General features: G+C 40.7%; 1 protein-coding gene across 2 annotated transcripts in view; it reads left to right on the forward strand.

Moving 5' to 3' along the window:
* Positions 1-17,268, forward strand: part of ABRAXAS2 (abraxas 2, BRISC complex subunit) — a 38,382-nt gene extending 21,114 nt beyond the window's left edge. For both annotated transcript variants that reach the window (XM_012549042.3, XM_031957001.1), the window contains exons 5-9: positions 3,262-3,452; positions 8,610-8,729; positions 9,255-9,339; positions 11,281-11,395; positions 15,098-17,268. In XM_012549042.3, the coding sequence (XP_012404496.2) occupies positions 3,262-3,452; positions 8,610-8,729; positions 9,255-9,339; positions 11,281-11,395; positions 15,098-15,552 (966 nt within the window). In that variant the 3' untranslated portion in view covers positions 15,553-17,268. The remainder of the gene's footprint in view (positions 1-3,261; positions 3,453-8,609; positions 8,730-9,254; positions 9,340-11,280; positions 11,396-15,097) is intronic.
* The last annotated feature ends 874 nt before the right edge of the window (positions 17,269-18,142 follow it).

Below are 18,142 nucleotides of genomic sequence, written 5' to 3' on the forward strand. Positions count from 1 at the left end.
CTCTGGAAGGATCCTTCTCATGAACAGCTCTGGTTCTTCTTGGAATTCTTATCTTCTACCCCAGGTTCAGGTGCCATATGTTAGAAGACATGGGAGAGCTGCTGAAATACACAGGAGCCACCTGACAGTGGCTGCTGGAGATCCAAACCAGAATGGATCTCGTCTTATGAGAGTGATACAAGGGAGACTGAGAGACAGTTGCTATTCTCTGACTGAGAGGCCGTAGCGTTGTCTCACCTCCCTCCTCTTCCCTCTGCCTCCAATTTATCTTGTTCCCAATTTGCAACACCTGTGTCAGCAAAGGCTGCTTTGTAACTCCTTCAGATATTATGATCTACAGCTGTGGAGGCTTTCGGATAATTGACCCGTTCCTTAACATGTTCAGACACCATCATTTCTCTCCCTGGGGATGGAGAGCATTTTTCACCATAAGTCCTTCAGAGCTGTCTTGGATCATTGTATTGCTGAGAATAGCTAAGTTATTCATAGCTGATCATCTTACAGTATTGCTGTTACTTTGTATATAGTACATTTCACTTTGCATCAGCTCATGGAAGTATTTCTAGGTTTTTCTGAGAACATCCTGCTCATTCTTTCTTTCTTTTTTTTCCTCTATAGTATTTTATTTTTCCAAATATATGTAGTGATAGTTTTTGATATTTTTTATCATAAGAATTGTGTTCCAAATTTTTTCTCCTTTCCCACTCTAACCTTCCCTTTCCCTCTCCTCAACATATCAAGCAACCTAATATAGGTTATACATGTATAATCCTTTTAAAGATATTTCCATATTTGTCATGTTGTGCAAGAAAAGTCAAACTAAAAGGGAAAAAATCATGAGAAAGAAAAATAAAAACAAACAAACGACAACAAAACAGTGAAAATACTATGCTTCTGTTCACCTTCAGTCTCCAGTCTCTGGATGTGGGAAACATTTTCCATCACAAGCCTATTGGAATTGTCTTGGATCATTGTATTGCTGAGAAGAGCTTAGTGTTTTCTTGTTGATCATTACATGATCTTGCTGTTACTGTGTATAGTGATCTTCTGGTTCTGTTCACTTCACTCAGCATCAGTTCATATAAAGTTTTCCAGGCTTTTCTGACATCAGCCTGCTCATCATTTTTTACAGAACAATAATATTCCAGTACATTCATATACCATAGCTTATTCAGCTGTTTCCCCAATTGAGGGACATGCATTCAATTTCCAATTCTTTGCCATTACAAAAAGCTACTCATACTTTCTTATAGCACAATAGTATTCTCTCATTATCACATACTAATTTGTTTAGCCATTCCCCAGTTGATGAACATCCCCTCAATTTTCAATTCTTTATTCTCAGAAAAGAGCTGCTATAAATGTGTGTATAGGTCCATCCCTTTTTGCTTTGAATCTCTTTTGGGATATAGACCTAGTAATAGTATTGCAAGATCAAAGGGTATGCATGACTTTATAGCCCTTTGGGCATAATTCCAAGTTGCACTAAAGGATGGTTGAATTATTGTACAATTCCACCAATAGTTCATTAATGTCTCATTTTTTCTATATGTCCTTCAACATTTATTTTCCTTTTCTGTCCCATTTGTCAAATCTAATAGGTATGAGGTAATACTTCAGAGTTATTATAATTTGCATTTCTCCAATTAATAATGAGTTAAAGCATTGTTTAAAATATGGCTATCAATAGCTTTGATTACTTCATCTGAAAACTATTCATGTCTTTTGAAAATTTATTAATTGGGTTTTTTATGGATTTGACTCAGTTCTTTATCTGTTAGAGAAATGAGGCGTTTATCAGAGAAACTTGCTTCAAAAATTTTGTTCACACTTAATTGTATTTCCCTCCTCATTTTATTCTACTCTTTCTCCTTTCATCCATTCCTCCTCAAGTGTCCTCCCTTCCATTACTCCTCTCTCTGTCCCCCTTGTCCCCTTCCCCTCCAACTTCTGGTAGGTTAAGATAGATTTCTATACCCTATTGATTCTGTATGTTATTTCTTCTTTGAGCCAATTTGGATGAGAGAGTAAGGTTCACTCACTGTCTCTTACCTCTCTCCTCTCTTCCCCTCCACTGTAAAAGCTTTTTCTTGTCTTTTTTTATTTGAGATAATTAATCCCATTCTACCTATTCCTTTTCCTTTTCTCCTGGTATATTCCTCTCTCATCCCTTAATTTAATTTTTTAGATATCATCCTTTCACATTCAATTTATACCTGTGCCCTCTGTCTATATATCTTCTCTTAAGCCAGAAAAAGCTTAAGTTTAAGTGACACAAAGTAAGTTAATTTGAAGCCTTGACTTTCTTTAATTAATGTGCTTGATGTTATTGGCTTATTATAATTCAAATCAACAAACTTTAGTCCTGAAAGAAAACACAGATAATAAGAAATCAATTTTTTTCGATTCCATTTTCTTTAATTTTCATGGGTATTTTTTTTTAAGACTTGTATTTTCTTTCTGTTGCCTGTTATAAAGCAGCAATGAAGAGGGAAGATGGATTGCCATAATGCTCATTATAGTGAGGGAAAATCTTGTAGAAGAATATTGGAAAATGTTTTGACTGTTTCTTAATGGAATGATTTGTAGGCTTTACCCAATAATAATTCAATAGTGAGGAAACAAAACCAATGTGCCTCCAGCATATTGGTTATGTAATTGATATTAAATGAGGTCTGTGCAATGTTATTAGTTTTAACCTAACTCTCCTTTAAAAAATTGTAAGTATTAGGTTTCTTATCTTCTGTATGAAAGTATCAGAATAGATTTTTCTTGTGCAACATGATAAATGTAGAAATATGTTTAGAATTGCACATGTTTAACCTATCTTGGATTACTTGCTGTCTAGAGAGACAGGAGATAAGGAAGGAGAGAGAAGAATTTGGAACACAAGGTTTTAAAAAAACAAGGGTGAATGTTGAAAATTCTCTTTGCATGTATTTTGAAAAAAAAAACTATTACAAAAAAATTAAAATAAAAAAGTGTCACAATATTATATGAGTTTAGCTGCTTATTTTAAGAGGACATTTACTTTAAAAATACATTTAGCTTTTTAAAAATTTGTTTTTGCACAAAAAACATTTTCAAAGGCATTCACCATGTAAAAATCATTATCTGCCATATCTTTAATTCAGATTAATTTTAGAGTTGCCAGGAAGGTTTCCTTCTCTAATTCAATGACCTTTTGTTTAGGGACAACTGGTGCTCAATAATCTCATTTTTCCTCTTACTTTGTTTTCCTTTTGTGTGTTACTCTTGCAGAACGTTATCGGGTGGTACCGATTCAGGAGGAACACTCAGCAGCAGATGTCCTACAGAGAGCAGATCCTCCATAAACAGCTGACACACATTCTTGGAGCACCTGATTTAGTCTTCCTCCTCGTCAGCTTCATTTCCACTGCAAATAATTCCACTCATGCTTTAGAATACGTACTTTTTAGACCAAATCGAAGGTAAAGAGGAAGATTTTTCCTCCCAGTTAATTTTGCCTCGTGTTGACATTCATTGTGAGATTGTGTACTGTTGTTCCTTTTAGAGCATAAAATTCAAGAAAAGCTTTGATTATTTTAGACATTCTAATATTTAAATAGGTTGATATTGTTCCTCTGACAAATTGTGAAAATTTGGGTGATAAAAGATATAAACATTAGTTTTTTTTTTTTTTAACTGTCAAGTTCAGATTTTGAAAAAACAATTATTTTTAAAAACAGGTAGAAATCATGTCTTTTGGTAAGAATATATGTTATTGCTGTGGTTGTCTCTTGTTATAATAATTTGGTTAGCAATTGAAAGCATGGATTTAGGAAACCGTATTCCAAAGTGGATCTACTTTATGATAGGGTTTTACCTGATTAATTTGTTAAAGTAAAACTGCTTTAATATTTTAAGGCTCTCTAATTTCACTGGTATTGATATTTCTTCCTGGACAGAAAACCAGTTTTAGTATTTCCTCCATCTCTGACAATTTTGCAGGTTCATTTAAGAGCTACTGTTGTCACTCTGTGGCTACCCTGGTAATGAACCTATCCAGATTTGCTGGTTTTCGGGTGACACACCAGTCTCTTTCAGCTTAGTGGAAAACCTAGTAAGGATTGGACTCTGATGGTATAGCCCTAGAGAATCCAGAATAATCTCCATCCATTTAAGAGGACTTAAATCTTATTTTTGCCTTCACTAAATATAAGGCAGTTTTGCTGATAAGCAAAACAATCACAAGATTTCTCTGTCCTCAGGAAATCCACGTGTAATAAAATAAATCTACATTGTCCAGTGAAATAGTTAAGTTGAAATGAGATAATATTTATAAAGAACTTTGTAAACTTTAATGTAGTCTCTCAGTAACAGTTTGTTATTATCAAATAACTATTTGTAAGAGTATATCAGCTAGATGAAGCCTTCATTTAACATTGTATTGAGCATTTTTCTGATTGTTATGGGGTTACAAAGGAAATATATAGTTTTCACCCACAAGGAGCTTACAATTCATATCCTATTTACTTTTAATTCATTTGTGATCTCATTATCATTAGCTAGGGTACTCTTTACAGTTATGCAAACTGTATTGTTTTCTATTTTCTTCATCTTGTGCATCTTCTTTATCCTTGTCAAATCCTCTGTGAGAGATACCCCAAGTAGGCTGTGAACATCTTTGTTAATCTCCCTTCCTTCCATTACCAAAACTGGCCCTTCTCCTTTTCTAATCATATTTCTCTCCAGTGATAGCTACTATAGCTCAGTTCTTCCTTAGTAATAGAATGCAGGACACTTGTATATACAGTGTCTTTCTTCACTGCCTTTTGGTTGCCCCACAACTTTCAATTCTTGGGTGACTAGTGTTAACTTTACTCTGAGCTATATAGCATCACTGGAAAAATGCTGATGTCCAAAATACTCCATTTCAGCTTTATTTAAAACCCTATACAGTTTCCCAAAGCAGCTCCTTCAGTTCTAGGTCCATTCATCGTTTATGAGTAACAGATAGTGATAGAGATATAGAACCCATATCTGTACTGTGTCCAGCTGTATCATTGGACAATAGACATTCTTCTTCTACTTGGTTTTTCCTCATATGAATACTCTTCGAAATGATAGATCTCACTGTGGGGATCACAGTTTGGGGAGTCTCACAAGTTCCTAGAGCTTTGTGCCTTCCTGTTGCTGTTGTCAGCAGCTAGGGCAGCTCCAGGACTGTTCTATAGGCAATGTCATCTCTCACTGAAATGTCCTCGACATGATCCAATTTTGTCAGATCCTTTGCCAAAATTTCTGCAAACTTTATTTTTCTTCTTCTTTTCAGTCTTATGAAACCATACTGTTCAAATTATCCCACCATAATGTTAAATAAATGCATGTGTGGTCTGAGCTGTTCTCTTTGGCTAACATAATTTGTGCATGATTCCTTTTATTTTGCAATTTATATCACTTTAGGAAATGATGCTAGTTTGTCACTGTCTTTTATCCATTTCCCATTTGACAGTATCAGCAGCTCTTTAAAATGTCATTTGTAAGAGTATATCCTTCATTGTATTCTTTTAGCTCATTTAAATTTTTCTAGTTTAGTATTGATTTTAATCTTTCCTCCAACAAACAGCTGTCCAGCTATATTCAGAAAACGAATTTGGAAATGACTTATTGTTATTCAGTCATTTCCTGTTTGTTAATATGTTAATTTGCTTTTTTTTGTGCAATTATTTGGTATTTACCAGGTCCGATATCATCTAGTTCTTTCTTTTTTTTTTTTTTTTTTTGAAGAAAACATTTTTGATCCTTAATGCAAGGTTCCTATATAATCTGTATTGACCCCTTTCATTTCCTACTCCTGAACCATGTTTTCCAAAATACTTTTGGCCATCCTGCCCTATTCTTTGCTTCTTACCCTTTGCTTTGAATTTACCAAGAATTTAAATGATTTTGAAGGGTCTTTCTGAGCTCTTCACAGAATTTCTTTGCCTCTTAATTCTCAACAATAGATGTTGGTTCATAAGATGCCATTTTCTTTGTGGTGATCTTTTTGCTCCTACTGATTTTACATACTAAGTATCCAGTGAAATGTTGAATATAATTTCTTTGCGATATATATTACACTAAATTTGACCCCTTTCTTATTTCTTTGTCCAAAGAGAACCTATAATTTGTAACTTCAACTTTCATTTATCTTAAAAATATGTATGTATTTTACTGAATTACTTTTGAACATAACAATCACTTTCCAGTTCTAACCACATAGTACTTTCTCTTAAAAACAGTTAAACAAAGTCATCTTATATAACAACTGACAGAACATGTAATATTTGGAACTAATAGTTTTTTTTTTTTAATTAAACTTAATTTTTTTTCATTTTGAATTTGAATACCAAATAAAATGGACATTTTCATATATAAAGTAGAACAGAAAAAGAGGATTGTATATAAAACTGCAAATCTCTATTATGTATAACTTGCTTTTCTTTTTAAATATATAATAAATTCAACCTATAGCTTTCAAAGCTTCCTGCTTCTTTGTGTTTCTTTCTGGCCTTCCTTCTCTTTTCTGCATTTTTTAAAGACAGCTTGGTGACCCTTCTTTTTTCCTTTCCCTCCCTTCTTCCCTCCCTTCCTTCCTTCCTTCCTTCCTCCCTCCTTCCCTCTCTTCCTTCCTTCCTCCCTCCCTCCTTCTTTCCTTCCTCCCTCTCTTCCCTCTCTCCCTCTCTTCCTTCCTTCCTTCTTCCCTCCTTCCTTCCTTCCTCCCTCTCTCTCTCTCTTCCTTCCTTCCTTCTCTCTTCCCTCCCTCCCTCCTTTCCTTCCTCCCTTCTTTCCTTCTTCCCTCCCTCCTTCCCTTCCTTCTTCCCTTCCTCCTTTCCTCCCTCCCTTCTTTCCCTCCTTCTTTCCTCCCTCCCTCTCTCCTTTTTTCTTCCCTTCCTTCTTTCCTTTCTCTCTTCTCTTTCCCTTCCTCAGTTTCTTCATTCTTTTCTTCCTTCCCCCCTCCCTTCCACTCTCTGTCTGTTGCTCCCTCCCTTCCTTCCTCCCTTTTTTCCTCCTTCCCTCCCTCTCCTTTTTTCTCCTTCCCTCCCTTTTTTTGTCCCTCCCTCCCTTCCTCCCTTCATTCCTTCCTTCCTTTCCTTTCTTCCTTCCTCCCATCCTCTATCCCTTCCTTCTTTCCTTTCTCCCTTCCTCCCTTCATGCCCTCCCTCCCTTTTTGCTGCCCTTTCTCTGTCTTTATTCTCTTATTCATTCCCTCCCACCTTCATTGGAAAAGTCCTTAACAAATATTCATAGTCAAGGGAAAGATTTCCTGTGAGTAGTTTTATTTTTATTCTACATCTTGAGTTCGTCCCCTCTCTATCAAGAGAAGGGTGGATGGGAATCATGGCTACTGAATTAAAACTTTCTCATAGGAGAAGAAATGTGTCAGTTATCCCCTGAAAGTGTCATTTGTGTGTCTGCTCCTGTTGTCTTCCTTAATGTCATCCTTGTCGGTACAGCTCCCCTGGTTCTGCTTTCTTTCTTATGCATCAGTTTGAACACGTCCTTCTGGGTATCTCTGCTTTCTTTACAATTCATCATTTCTTATCTTGTAATCACATTATATTATATTTGTATACACAGTGTGTTCAGCCATTCCTTAGGCAGGGGATTTATATATTCTTTCCAACTTTTTTGTTGCTACCAAAAATGCTGCTATGAATATTTTGGTGTAGATGGGACCTTTCTGTGATTGACTTCCTTGGGTATTTGCTCACTTATAAGGTCACTAGGTCAAAGGGTCAAATTAATTCATGTCACTTAATAAAGATTTTTTTCCTCTAGTTTCATTTATAGCAAAAATGTCAGGATGGATAAGATTTAGTTCTTCTGGTAGTATGTGTACTTTCTAGTCCGTGGACAAGGAGCTTATGTTTAAAGGACGAAGAACAAAATTAAGGTTTTAGAGCAGATATCTTTACTCTGGGGCCTATAAACTAATATTTTGATAACTGCATTTCAATGTAATTGGTTTCCTTGTTCATTCTATGTATTTTATTTTATGCATTTCAAAACATGACTGTGAGAAGGGCTCCATGACACAAAAAATGTTCACCTACGTTGTAGGTGGTTTCAAAACTGTAATTTGAGTACCCCTTTGCCTACTTTTCCAGCACTATGCCACTGTTATTGCCAGAAATTCAGAGGAGCTATTCAGAATTAAAACTGTTTTATATTTTTCTTTGTTTCATGGATTACTCAGGACAGAGTCCCTTAGTAACGATTGCCTCTTGATACTCAGGCCAGTCATTGTAGGACGGGTGTTTTAAGTTGTGGAGATCAGACTTTGAAAACTTTGCACTCCAGTGCAACTTCCTAGAACTTACTTTCCGCTGGCATGGCCTTTGAGAGCCAGGATCAGGCCATGAGGAGGCATTGGAGTTGGGTTTTGTTTGTTTGTTTGGTTTTTAGAAGATTTCTCTAAGAGAAGGAAAAAAGCAAAAGGCTGATTGGATTGCCTGAAAAGGTGGATGAGTGGTGAACCCTTCCCTTAGATCTCTCTTTAAAGTCTCTCACATAACCCAAGAATAAAACTTGGGCTGCAAAAACTCAAGTTCAGAGAACAAGCTGAGTCTTTAATAAACCACCTTTCTAAAATTTCCCTGCAGGTATAATCAAAGGGTATCACTTGCTATCCCCAATCTGGGCAACACCAGCCAGCAAGAGTACAAAGTTTCTTCAGTGCCAAACACTTCCCAGAGTTACGCCAAAGTTATTAAGGAGCACGGGTAAGTCAAAGCCAGAGGAAGAGCTTTTTCTCACAACTAATTGAGAAATGGGACATAAACATTGGGTTTCATTATAATTTAGGAACATTCTTTTTCACCAGCAATTAAGGCAGTTCTCTGGCTCATCATGATTTATAGTTTCAACAATCTCATATTGAAATTATAGTTTATCTTTACCAACATTCATATTATTTTTAATAAAATTATTTGAAAACTTTATAAAGCAGATGGGTGGAATGAACAGGTTTTCAAGGATCATAGAATAGAATGTTCTCTAAAACAATTGGAAGATTTTAATTTTTTTCAGTTTTAACCTTCAAATCCATCCTTTCACTTCCCCCCTTCCCCCTCCCCCCTTTATCAATGGATTCAGTAACTCTATTGTTTTGGCTGGATGGTCATTTTAGGGTCCCTACCTTTGGCAGTGATGGTTAAAGATCCCACTAGCACAATAGCTTTCTAACTAACAGTGTTTTTTTGTTTTGTTTTGTTTTGTTTTGTTTTTTTCCTTTGCATCTATCCTAGTACTGACTTTTTCGATAAGGATGGAGTAATGAAGGACATCAGGGCTATTTATCAGGTGTATAATGCGCTTCAGGAAAAAGTTCAGGTAACTCATAACTGTTTTAAAATGAGCTCACTTTTGTGGTTGGTTTCAGTTCAGCTTGATTTTTATTTTATTTTATTTTTAAATTTTTTTATTATATTTTTTTATTTACAAGATATATGCATGGGTAGTTTTTCAGCATTGACAATTGCAAAACCTTTTGTTCCAATTTTTCCCCTCCTTCCCCCCACCTCCTCCCCCGGATGGCAAGTTGACCAATACATGTTAAATATGTTAAAGTATATGTTAAATGTAATATATGTATACATGTCCAAACAGTTATTTTTCAGCTTGAATTTTAAACAATCCATTGCTGTAGAAGAATGCTCTTTTATTTTGAATTCCAGGGGGCAGAGAGAAAATAGAATCAACGATAATTTTTGAAAATACCAACATGTTAACTTTCAATGCTTGCTTTTTATAATAGAGTCACAGTATACAAGCAACAAAAGCAAGCCCCTCCTACCTCACCCTGGGTGAAGTTAAATTAGTTCTAAGTCAATTTGTCATGCTTACAGTATGAACTGACATTAAAGATTAAAAATCTTCCTTTCCCATTCCCAAATGAATTTTACTTGTGTGAGAGGTTTATTTCTAGCCTCAGTTTCCTAATCTATAAATAAGAGATTGGCCCTAGGTGGCTTCTGCAGTTCCTTCCAGTCCTAATTCTGTGACCCTGTAATTCTACTACTCTCCCCAATCTGAGTGTGCTTTGAATAACAATAATAAAGTCAGGGGTTGAGGTGCTGTCTGCTCAGTAGCAACATTTTAGATGGAGGCTGGAGAATCATTGCTTCCTATTAGCTCCTCAGCAGCCACCAGAAATGCAACGAGGATGTAAAAGGCAGATTTCCCACTTACCAATGGACTGCATCCCGAGAGTTTGTTTGTAATTTGGTTGTCAGGAATTTAAACTTCCTTTCCCATGGATAGCTATAAATGGTGGTGACATTTTCCAGCAAGTGGACAAAAGTTTATTGAACTCTATATAGTTAAAGTTATGAGTCACTGTGAAAAGAAGAACCAAAGGAAGGTCCCATAATAGCAGATGGATAGAGAGACACAGATAAGAATCCTGGTTAGAAGAGTGACTCATCTCCCTGTGGTCCTGCCCTCCCTGGGGCTTAGAGCATTGCTTAGTTCCTCTTCCCCCCCCCCCCCCCCCCCCCCCCCCCCCCCCCCCCCCCCCCCCCCCCCTCAACCTGGTCCCTGGAGACAGGGCTGAAGTCATGGTGTTGGTATGGTAGTGTCATTCTCTCTCTCTGTAAGAAGAAGGCATAGCAAAGCCAACAGCAATTTGTCCCAAGTCCTCAGTGAAATGTGCATCCCTTTCTGCCCATAATTTGAGATTGCCCTTGTCCTTTTCACAAACCAAACACCAAAGGCTGCAAAGTAGGATGCTGGGAAATGGGATTTGGTTACTCTGGAACGCTAATCATTTAATGCTGAATTTCTTTAATGGGTGAAGTATAGAGCCTAATTTCAAATTGTTCTTCATCCAGTTTTATGTCATCTTTTTAACATTACATTTTTCAGTGCAGTATAATAGACTTTCCATAAATAGTAACTAATTTATTTTGATCATTTTGGAATATTAAGTGAAATTTGTAACCATTTTGTTATTAATTTTAGAGATTTCAATGTGTAACACTTGGTAGGCTAACCTTAAGAAGTTTCTCTTAATAATTGTTTCTTTCCTATTCATTGTATAAGGGAAAAAATGATACACCTGATTAATCAGGTGACCTAGAGTCAATCTGCTCATTATTTAATGAATTAAGGGAGTATTACCACTTCCATGATTTGCCACTTGGCAGCTATGTTCCACATCTGTCCCTAGGCCTCGGAAGGTTCCTGTGTGTTCACCTTTGTGGTTGAGGCTGTTCACGGGGAGCCTTTTGGTGTCTGAGGCCTAATTGTTCTTGCTTTACTTTTCCCTCCCAGGCAGTGTGTATAGATGTAGAGAAGAGCGAGCGAATGGTTGAATCTTTTCAGGCAGAGGTGAACAAATTAAAAAGACAAATCACTCAGAGGAAAAATGAAAAGGAGCAAGAAATAAGTAAGTCTTTTTCCCCCCCCAAATTAACTTGAGCCTACCAGGAAAGCGTTGTTGTGGCCCTTCAGTTTTAAAAGCACATTGTCAAGCAGTGAGTGTAGGGACAAACCTCTACAATGAATGGATGGGAAGAATAGGAAGGATCTTTTCTTTCCTCCAAGTCTTTATTTTGAATCTTTTAGATGAGGGGAAAACAAACTAATAAATGAAAACAAAATATTAACACACAAAGTGATCGGTCTAGGTTTGAGTTCTGTAGAACACACCCAAGATAGTTTGGGATTTCATTCTTTGTCTCCAAGGAACATCTGCTGTATTGAGGGCCCTAAGGAGGGAGGATATGGGGGAGACAGCACGGGTTCTCACCATCATCAAGCTTACACTCTACTTGGAGATATAACTGAGAGAAGCTGGGATAGGAAAGCAGGGTGAGTGAGGAGAGGTCTAAGATTGGGGGGAAAGGGCCGTTGGTCACCCTGAAGGAGGGGGGGAACTCCTGCAGCCGGGGCCAAGTCATCTCTTCATCGTCCCCAACCTCAATATGTTGTAGTTGGCTAGATCTGGAGTAGAAGGTATGACCTGTGGGAAATGCTGGAGAGGATTGTCAGTTGGGGACTTCACTAAACGTGTTGCTTTCCCCTGAATGGCCTCCCTGTTTCTCAGTGTCCTCCATATCCAAGATCTGTGTGCATTCCCTTTCAGCCATACCCAAGAAAGCTCAAGGTTTTGGTCTCAGGCTTATCCATACACCATAATTTGGAACCATCCAGTTCTCCTCTTTGATCATCATCACTCGCTCTTTCCCCCTCTCCCTTGATAGAACCTAAATCCTTCTTCATCTTTCCTGCAGCCTCCAGGCACTCCCTATTCACTCAATTACCGCCCCCTCCTCCCCCACCACCACTTTCCTGCCTTCACACCCAAATGTACCTTGTACTCTGCTTGATGCCCTCGCCCCCTTGTTGCCTTGTAGACCAGGTTCACCCGCACCTTTTGTCTTCCACATTGCTGGTGGAAGTCACCAAATGGGCTGGCTTTCCTAAATTCATGCTGTTCAATCTTAATCTGCCCTCCTCAGGGTCTGCTTTAAGCTTTCTTGTATTTTTAAAAAATGTTTTTATTGATGTCTTCTCTCTTCTCTTTTATCACGTCATCATAGTTATCCTTAGTCTCCCTCCTCCTTCCCTTTCCAGAGAATCATTTCATAAACAGAAAAGAAAAAGAAGAAGAAAAAGCATGTACGACGGCTCAGTGCATTGGGAAAGGCACGTGCTGGGAGCAGTACCTGGGACCTCCTGGAACAGAGGCCCTTGGGGTGGGGGATGGGCTCCCACTTATGTGCACTCAGGGCCTCCTCCTGGCTCTTGGTCATTTCACTACATTCACTTTTTTATATTAGTATAGTGACTGTCTATATTGTGTTCTTGGTTCTGCTGGCTCGAGTCTGCATCCATTCGCATCAGTCTTGCCAGGCTTTTTTTATGCTGTTACCACAGCCTCTCACGCTCCCTAGAACATTTTCATCTTGTTCTTTATTGAAAATATTGAACTTCTGTGTTGTGTGAGCCCTCGTTTCCTTTGATTTGTACCCTCTATATCCTTCCCTCTCCTCTCCTTTCCTCCAGTCCTGGCCTTGCTCCTTGGGAAGGCAGAGTACTGCTGGGACTGCATCCCATCCCTGCCCTCCCATCTCCTCTGGGAGCTTGTTCCTTCTAGCCTGCTTCCTTCTATCTTCCTTCATCTCTCTCTGCCCATTGACCACTTTCCCATTGCCTGCAGTGTTTGCTTCCTATATTATTGTCCTGCTTCTTTCTGTGATTTCCCTGCCAGATTCTTCCTGGACAGTTTTCCTTCTTCATTCTGCCACACACACCCCCTTCCTTCTTATCTTTGTGCAATCTGACTTCCAGCCCTGCCCCCTCGTGAAACTACTTTTCCCCAAAGCGAACAGTGGTCTCTGCCTGCTAAATCTTTCGGCTTTTCTCATTTCTCAGCCTCCTTGTAAAAGAAGCAGATTTAGATATTGTGCCCATTGCCAAATGCTCTTCCCGTCTTTGGCTTTCATGGCCCTGCTCTGTCCTGGTTCTGCCCCCACCTCTCTGACTGCTCCTCCTTAAGTTCCCTTTGCTCATCACCCTCCTTCCACTCCCTTACTGTGACTTCACTCCTGCCTCCCCAACCCACCCGAGCCCTCTTTCCTCTTGAAATCCTTTTCCCTGGGGATCTTATCTGTTCTTATGGGTCAAATGTCATTTATATGCAGATAGAATCTAAATCTGTGTCAGCAGCCCTAGTTTACTGCCTCTTCAAATGTCCATGTGGACTGGCTGTCTGGTCAGCATTTAAAACAACATCAAGGACAGGACTCTGTAGTTATCCCAAAGCTGCCCTCTCGCCAGACTTTCCTGTTCTTTCAGGGTCCTCATCTTGATGACACCTTTGACCTTTCCCCTGCACCCCATGGCTAATTACTTGCCAGGCCATCTTGCCCTGGGGCTGTTGAGGGTAGGGGGCTGTAGGGGTGTTGGTTGTTCAGACTGTGACCCTGGGGGCCTTCTGCATTCTGGTTCTCTCTTTAATGTGCTGTGCCCTTCCCTCTGGTTAGATAGAGCACACCCTCACTCAGATTTGCAACCCCAGGGTGTTGGTAACAGACCGAGTCCACAAGTATTTATTAAGGACCTTCTATGTGCCTGGCCCTGTGCTCAGCATGGAGGGAGGATACAGAGGAGGGCAAAGGTCCGTCCCTGCTTTCTGGGAGTGCACAATCTGGTTGAAGGAACAACATGCAGGAAGCACCTTGCTAGAGTAGGGCGGAGGCGGTCAGCCAAGAGGAAGCCCTGCATTAAGCAGATTGGGAAGGGCCTCTTGAAGGAGATGCTGGGAGGCAGAGCCAGCAGGGAAGGAGCTCCAGGCAGTGAGAAGGCCTCCAGTCTGCAGATGAGGAGCAGCTCTGGGGCTGATGTCCCTGCATCCCATTTGGGGAGGAGGTAGCTCATGAAGGGGCTTTGAGTGGCAGAGAATTTCACGTCTGATCCTGAACATAATTCGTGGGTGGAGGGAGGTGGTTTGACCTGAACCTTAAGAAAATGAAATCCGGCAGCTTAGCAGAAAGTTATTGGTGTGGGGGGAGAGCAACCAATAGACACAGGTGATCAGAGGGACTGTGTCAGGGAAGAGGGACAGAGGGAGATGTTAGAAGGTAGAATGGATAGGAGTGAAGGGGGTGCTAAAGATGACTCCCAGGGACTCGGAGGGTGGTGTTGCCTTGACATTCAGGAAAAGGAGCAGGCCAGGGGTTGGGGGAAGAGTTCAGCTTTGAACATATTGAGGGTAAGATGTACAAAAGGCAGTTGGAGGTGCAAGGTTGGGCCTTGGCAGAAAGGTTGGGACCAGAGAGAGATCTGAAAGGAGAGGGATGAGAGTGGAATCCATGGGAGCTGATGAGGTGCCTGGGTGAGCTCCTACAGAGGGCCCTGATCACGGCCTTGTCTACCAAAGACACAAAGGCTGTCTGATTAGTTCTTCTTGAGCCTTACATTATAGGAAGGAAGTTCCAATCCACTACAAATTGCTAGTTAGCCAAGGTCTCCGCTGGTTGACTAATACCGTTTACTGCGGCTGCCCGTGGGCCTTTTTAATGCATGGGGATGCAAGTCAGCATGAGCCGGGTGATGTGACAACATGCTTCCTGTTTGCTCCTAGGGTTGCAGCAGGCCCTGTTAAACAGGCACTTGTCTGTAGAGACTTCGGAGCCGGGGTTCAGTGCGCGGCTGCCATATTCGGGCTTTGAGGTGGAAGGCAGAGCCCTCACAGATGCCGAACCCTCCGACCCTCCCCCTCCTTACTCAGACTTTAACCCCGCCTGTCAAGAGAGCACTTTGGGCCATTCTCTCCTGGAGAGCGGTGCCTTCATGCCCCGACCCCAAGCTGTGGGCTCTTCCAGTTTTGTTTCCACAAATGCAGGATTGAAGTATTCTGGAAATGGAGCGGCCCTGCCTCTGTCCCAAAGAGCGGCAGGAGACACTGGGGATGACTCGGAAGACAGCGATTACGGCCCCGTGGGGCCCTCTCCCAGTGAATACTCACACACAAGGGGCTCCCGGCCTCCCACACATCCTGACGGAGACTCCAGGAACACTCAGACCTCTCAGATATGATGGGACAGACAGATTCTCACTGTAGCGCTGGTTTTCTTAACTGTTGTCGAAAGTCTTTTGGGGGACTTAATTTCAGAGGCAAAAAAACTGCTTTGCAGAAATGGAGACTCCTTGAGGAGGCTTCTTGTGCACAGAAGGCGCGCATAGACTTGCCCTAGATGACTTTACCTGCCTTGTGATACAGTTTGCAAGTTTCATAATGGAATCATTAGGATAATCAAGTTGTACTAATACTGATGAGATCCATGGATGTCTTGGTCAATTAGGCAAAGTGAAATTTATAGAAACCTTTTAGTTTTGGTTGCCGTATTTTCATTAAAATAAATTGGGAATTGGAGACTAAGCACAATTAGTCTATAAATGTCCTATAAAAATCAAAAACTTACCTCTTGCACTATCATGCCTTGAAATTTAGTTTTCGAAAGGGAAGCAGGTTCAGCAGTAGCCTTCGAAAAAACTTTCTACGATGAGCCAAATCATTCTTTGCCAGAAAAGAAATTTTGATAATTCTCAGAAGCCTGATTGGAACACATCGGATGTACCTTCTCCTAGCTGCATGCCCTTTTGAGGTCAAAAGGGAAGGGTTTTGTTTCAACTTTTTTACTAGCCTGATGTGTGTTTCACTTAAAATGGTTGCCTTTTTATGTAGGAATACTAATTCTCAGTAAACAATCACCCATGGAAGTAGGTCCTAGAGTTCTTGGTGTGCCGGGTTGGTGCTCCGGGGACGAGGCCGCTCACGATCCTTGGCCTGAAGATGGCGGGCACACGAGTACAAGGGAAGAGCCTTGGGCATCTTACCTGGGTTTTATAATGAACAGATTCCAAATGTGATTTTTTTTTCAAAGATTATGTATAAAGGAGGTAATTGATTCATACCTTCAGATGAAAATATCAATGTAGTTTTATGTAAGGACTATAGGAGAAGGGTCTATAATGGAACCGGATCTCTTTGGTTATCTTGGTGATTAAAGATTTGTTTGACATTTGAAGAATAGTACTTATAAGGGATAAAAGTTGCCATTTGGAGACTAAGTGGGGTGTGTGTGTGTGTGTGTGTGTGTATGTGTGTGTGTGTGTGTGTGTGTATGTGAGAATTTTTCTATTGGGATGCACTTAGGCTATTATTTAATTACTGCTTATCTTCTCATTTTGCCCAAAAGATGTGAAATGGGGCCCCTGAATTCCCAGGGGCTTTTTGGTTCTGAGCTTGCAAATGACAAAACCCGCCATTAGCTGTGAGGTGAGCGCCTGTGTTGGATGCTTTGAAACATAACTGCCTTTCCTTTGACCTCCACCAAACCTACAGGAGCAAAGACGTCGCTAGAAAGACTTTTAAAAGTGGAAGCTCCCAAGCGGTCATCTGGTTCTCTGGGCCATCTCCTCTGCCAACGAGACGACGGTGGCCTGCAGAGGGAAGGGCCCAGCTCGTGCTTCTGAGTCCCCCTTCCCGTTGAACGGTCTCCAGTTTGTCGAGGCTGCATTTTCTGTCCGCCTTAACATGACTGCAGTTCGGCTTGGAATATTGCGGGCCGTTTTCAGACAGACTTGCTCGGTTTCAGTGTCTGCTCTCCTCAGACAGCTCTGGGCTGATGCCATGAGGGGAGACGTGCTGCCACCCTCCCCTCGGGTCACTTGTCTTCACCATAGGAAACAGTCTTCAATGTACGCCTGACAAAGCCGTGAATGTGACAATAAAGCCTATTGAATCCTGTACTTCTCGTCTCGCTCTCTCTCATCAGCATCAGCCAGCCCTCCCTCCCCTGCCAGCTCCCTCATTGGCTGGCACCTTGTTCCAGCGAGGGCCCTTCCACTGATCTGGAAAGGTACGTGCTGGTCAGCGGGAGCCCACAAATGTGGGATGGAGCTTCTTGCTTAAAGTAACTCTACAGTTGTTAATGTTTAAGGCCTTGGAAGCTTTTGTCGTAGAATGGGAATTTTCCTTTACAGGTCGGGGACGGGACGCACGATGCTATCACGGGGCCTGGGTTGTCATCCCAGCTATGTGGCCTTTGGGAAAAGGCCTGCCTTTATCTGTAAAAGGAGGAGTTGGGGGAGATCCTGCAGTGTTCTGGGGTTGAGTGCAGTCAGCTCAATACCATCTGGAGTATCTGGAAGACCTTACTATCTACAGAGAATCTCTTCCATTTGGATTCCACTGGACATGTTCTACCACCATGGCAAACACTTTTGGTGAGTGTATGTCCTGATTTGGCCAAGTTAGAAGGCCACAGACAAGTGCTAGGCAAATGTGCTGTCAAGAAGTGGATAATTTATTCTCTTGTTTAACTTTGACATTGTAACAGACAGATTGGAAAGAGTGCGTGAACTGAACAGAACTTTTGGTGTATTGGGCACTTTGGAGAACATGGGGGAGGGAGAACATGGCCTGCAACTCCTTCTGGCTCCAAACTGGCCGGCCTCATGCCAAGTCCAAGGCACTTTGGACAGAGAGTACAGTTCTTATCATACCCCCTCCTCAAATCAGCTGGTCCAGTCTCAGTTTCCACCTCTGTGTGACGGATGTTGCCATCTGTACCAATCATAGTAATCAAATGTCATTGAATAGTCCATCTTTTTTTAAATGTGT

This window comes from Sarcophilus harrisii, chromosome 2, assembly GCF_902635505.1.
Source record: "Sarcophilus harrisii chromosome 2, mSarHar1.11, whole genome shotgun sequence".
In the NCBI taxonomy this organism is placed as follows: Eukaryota; Metazoa; Chordata; class Mammalia; order Dasyuromorphia; family Dasyuridae; genus Sarcophilus; species Sarcophilus harrisii.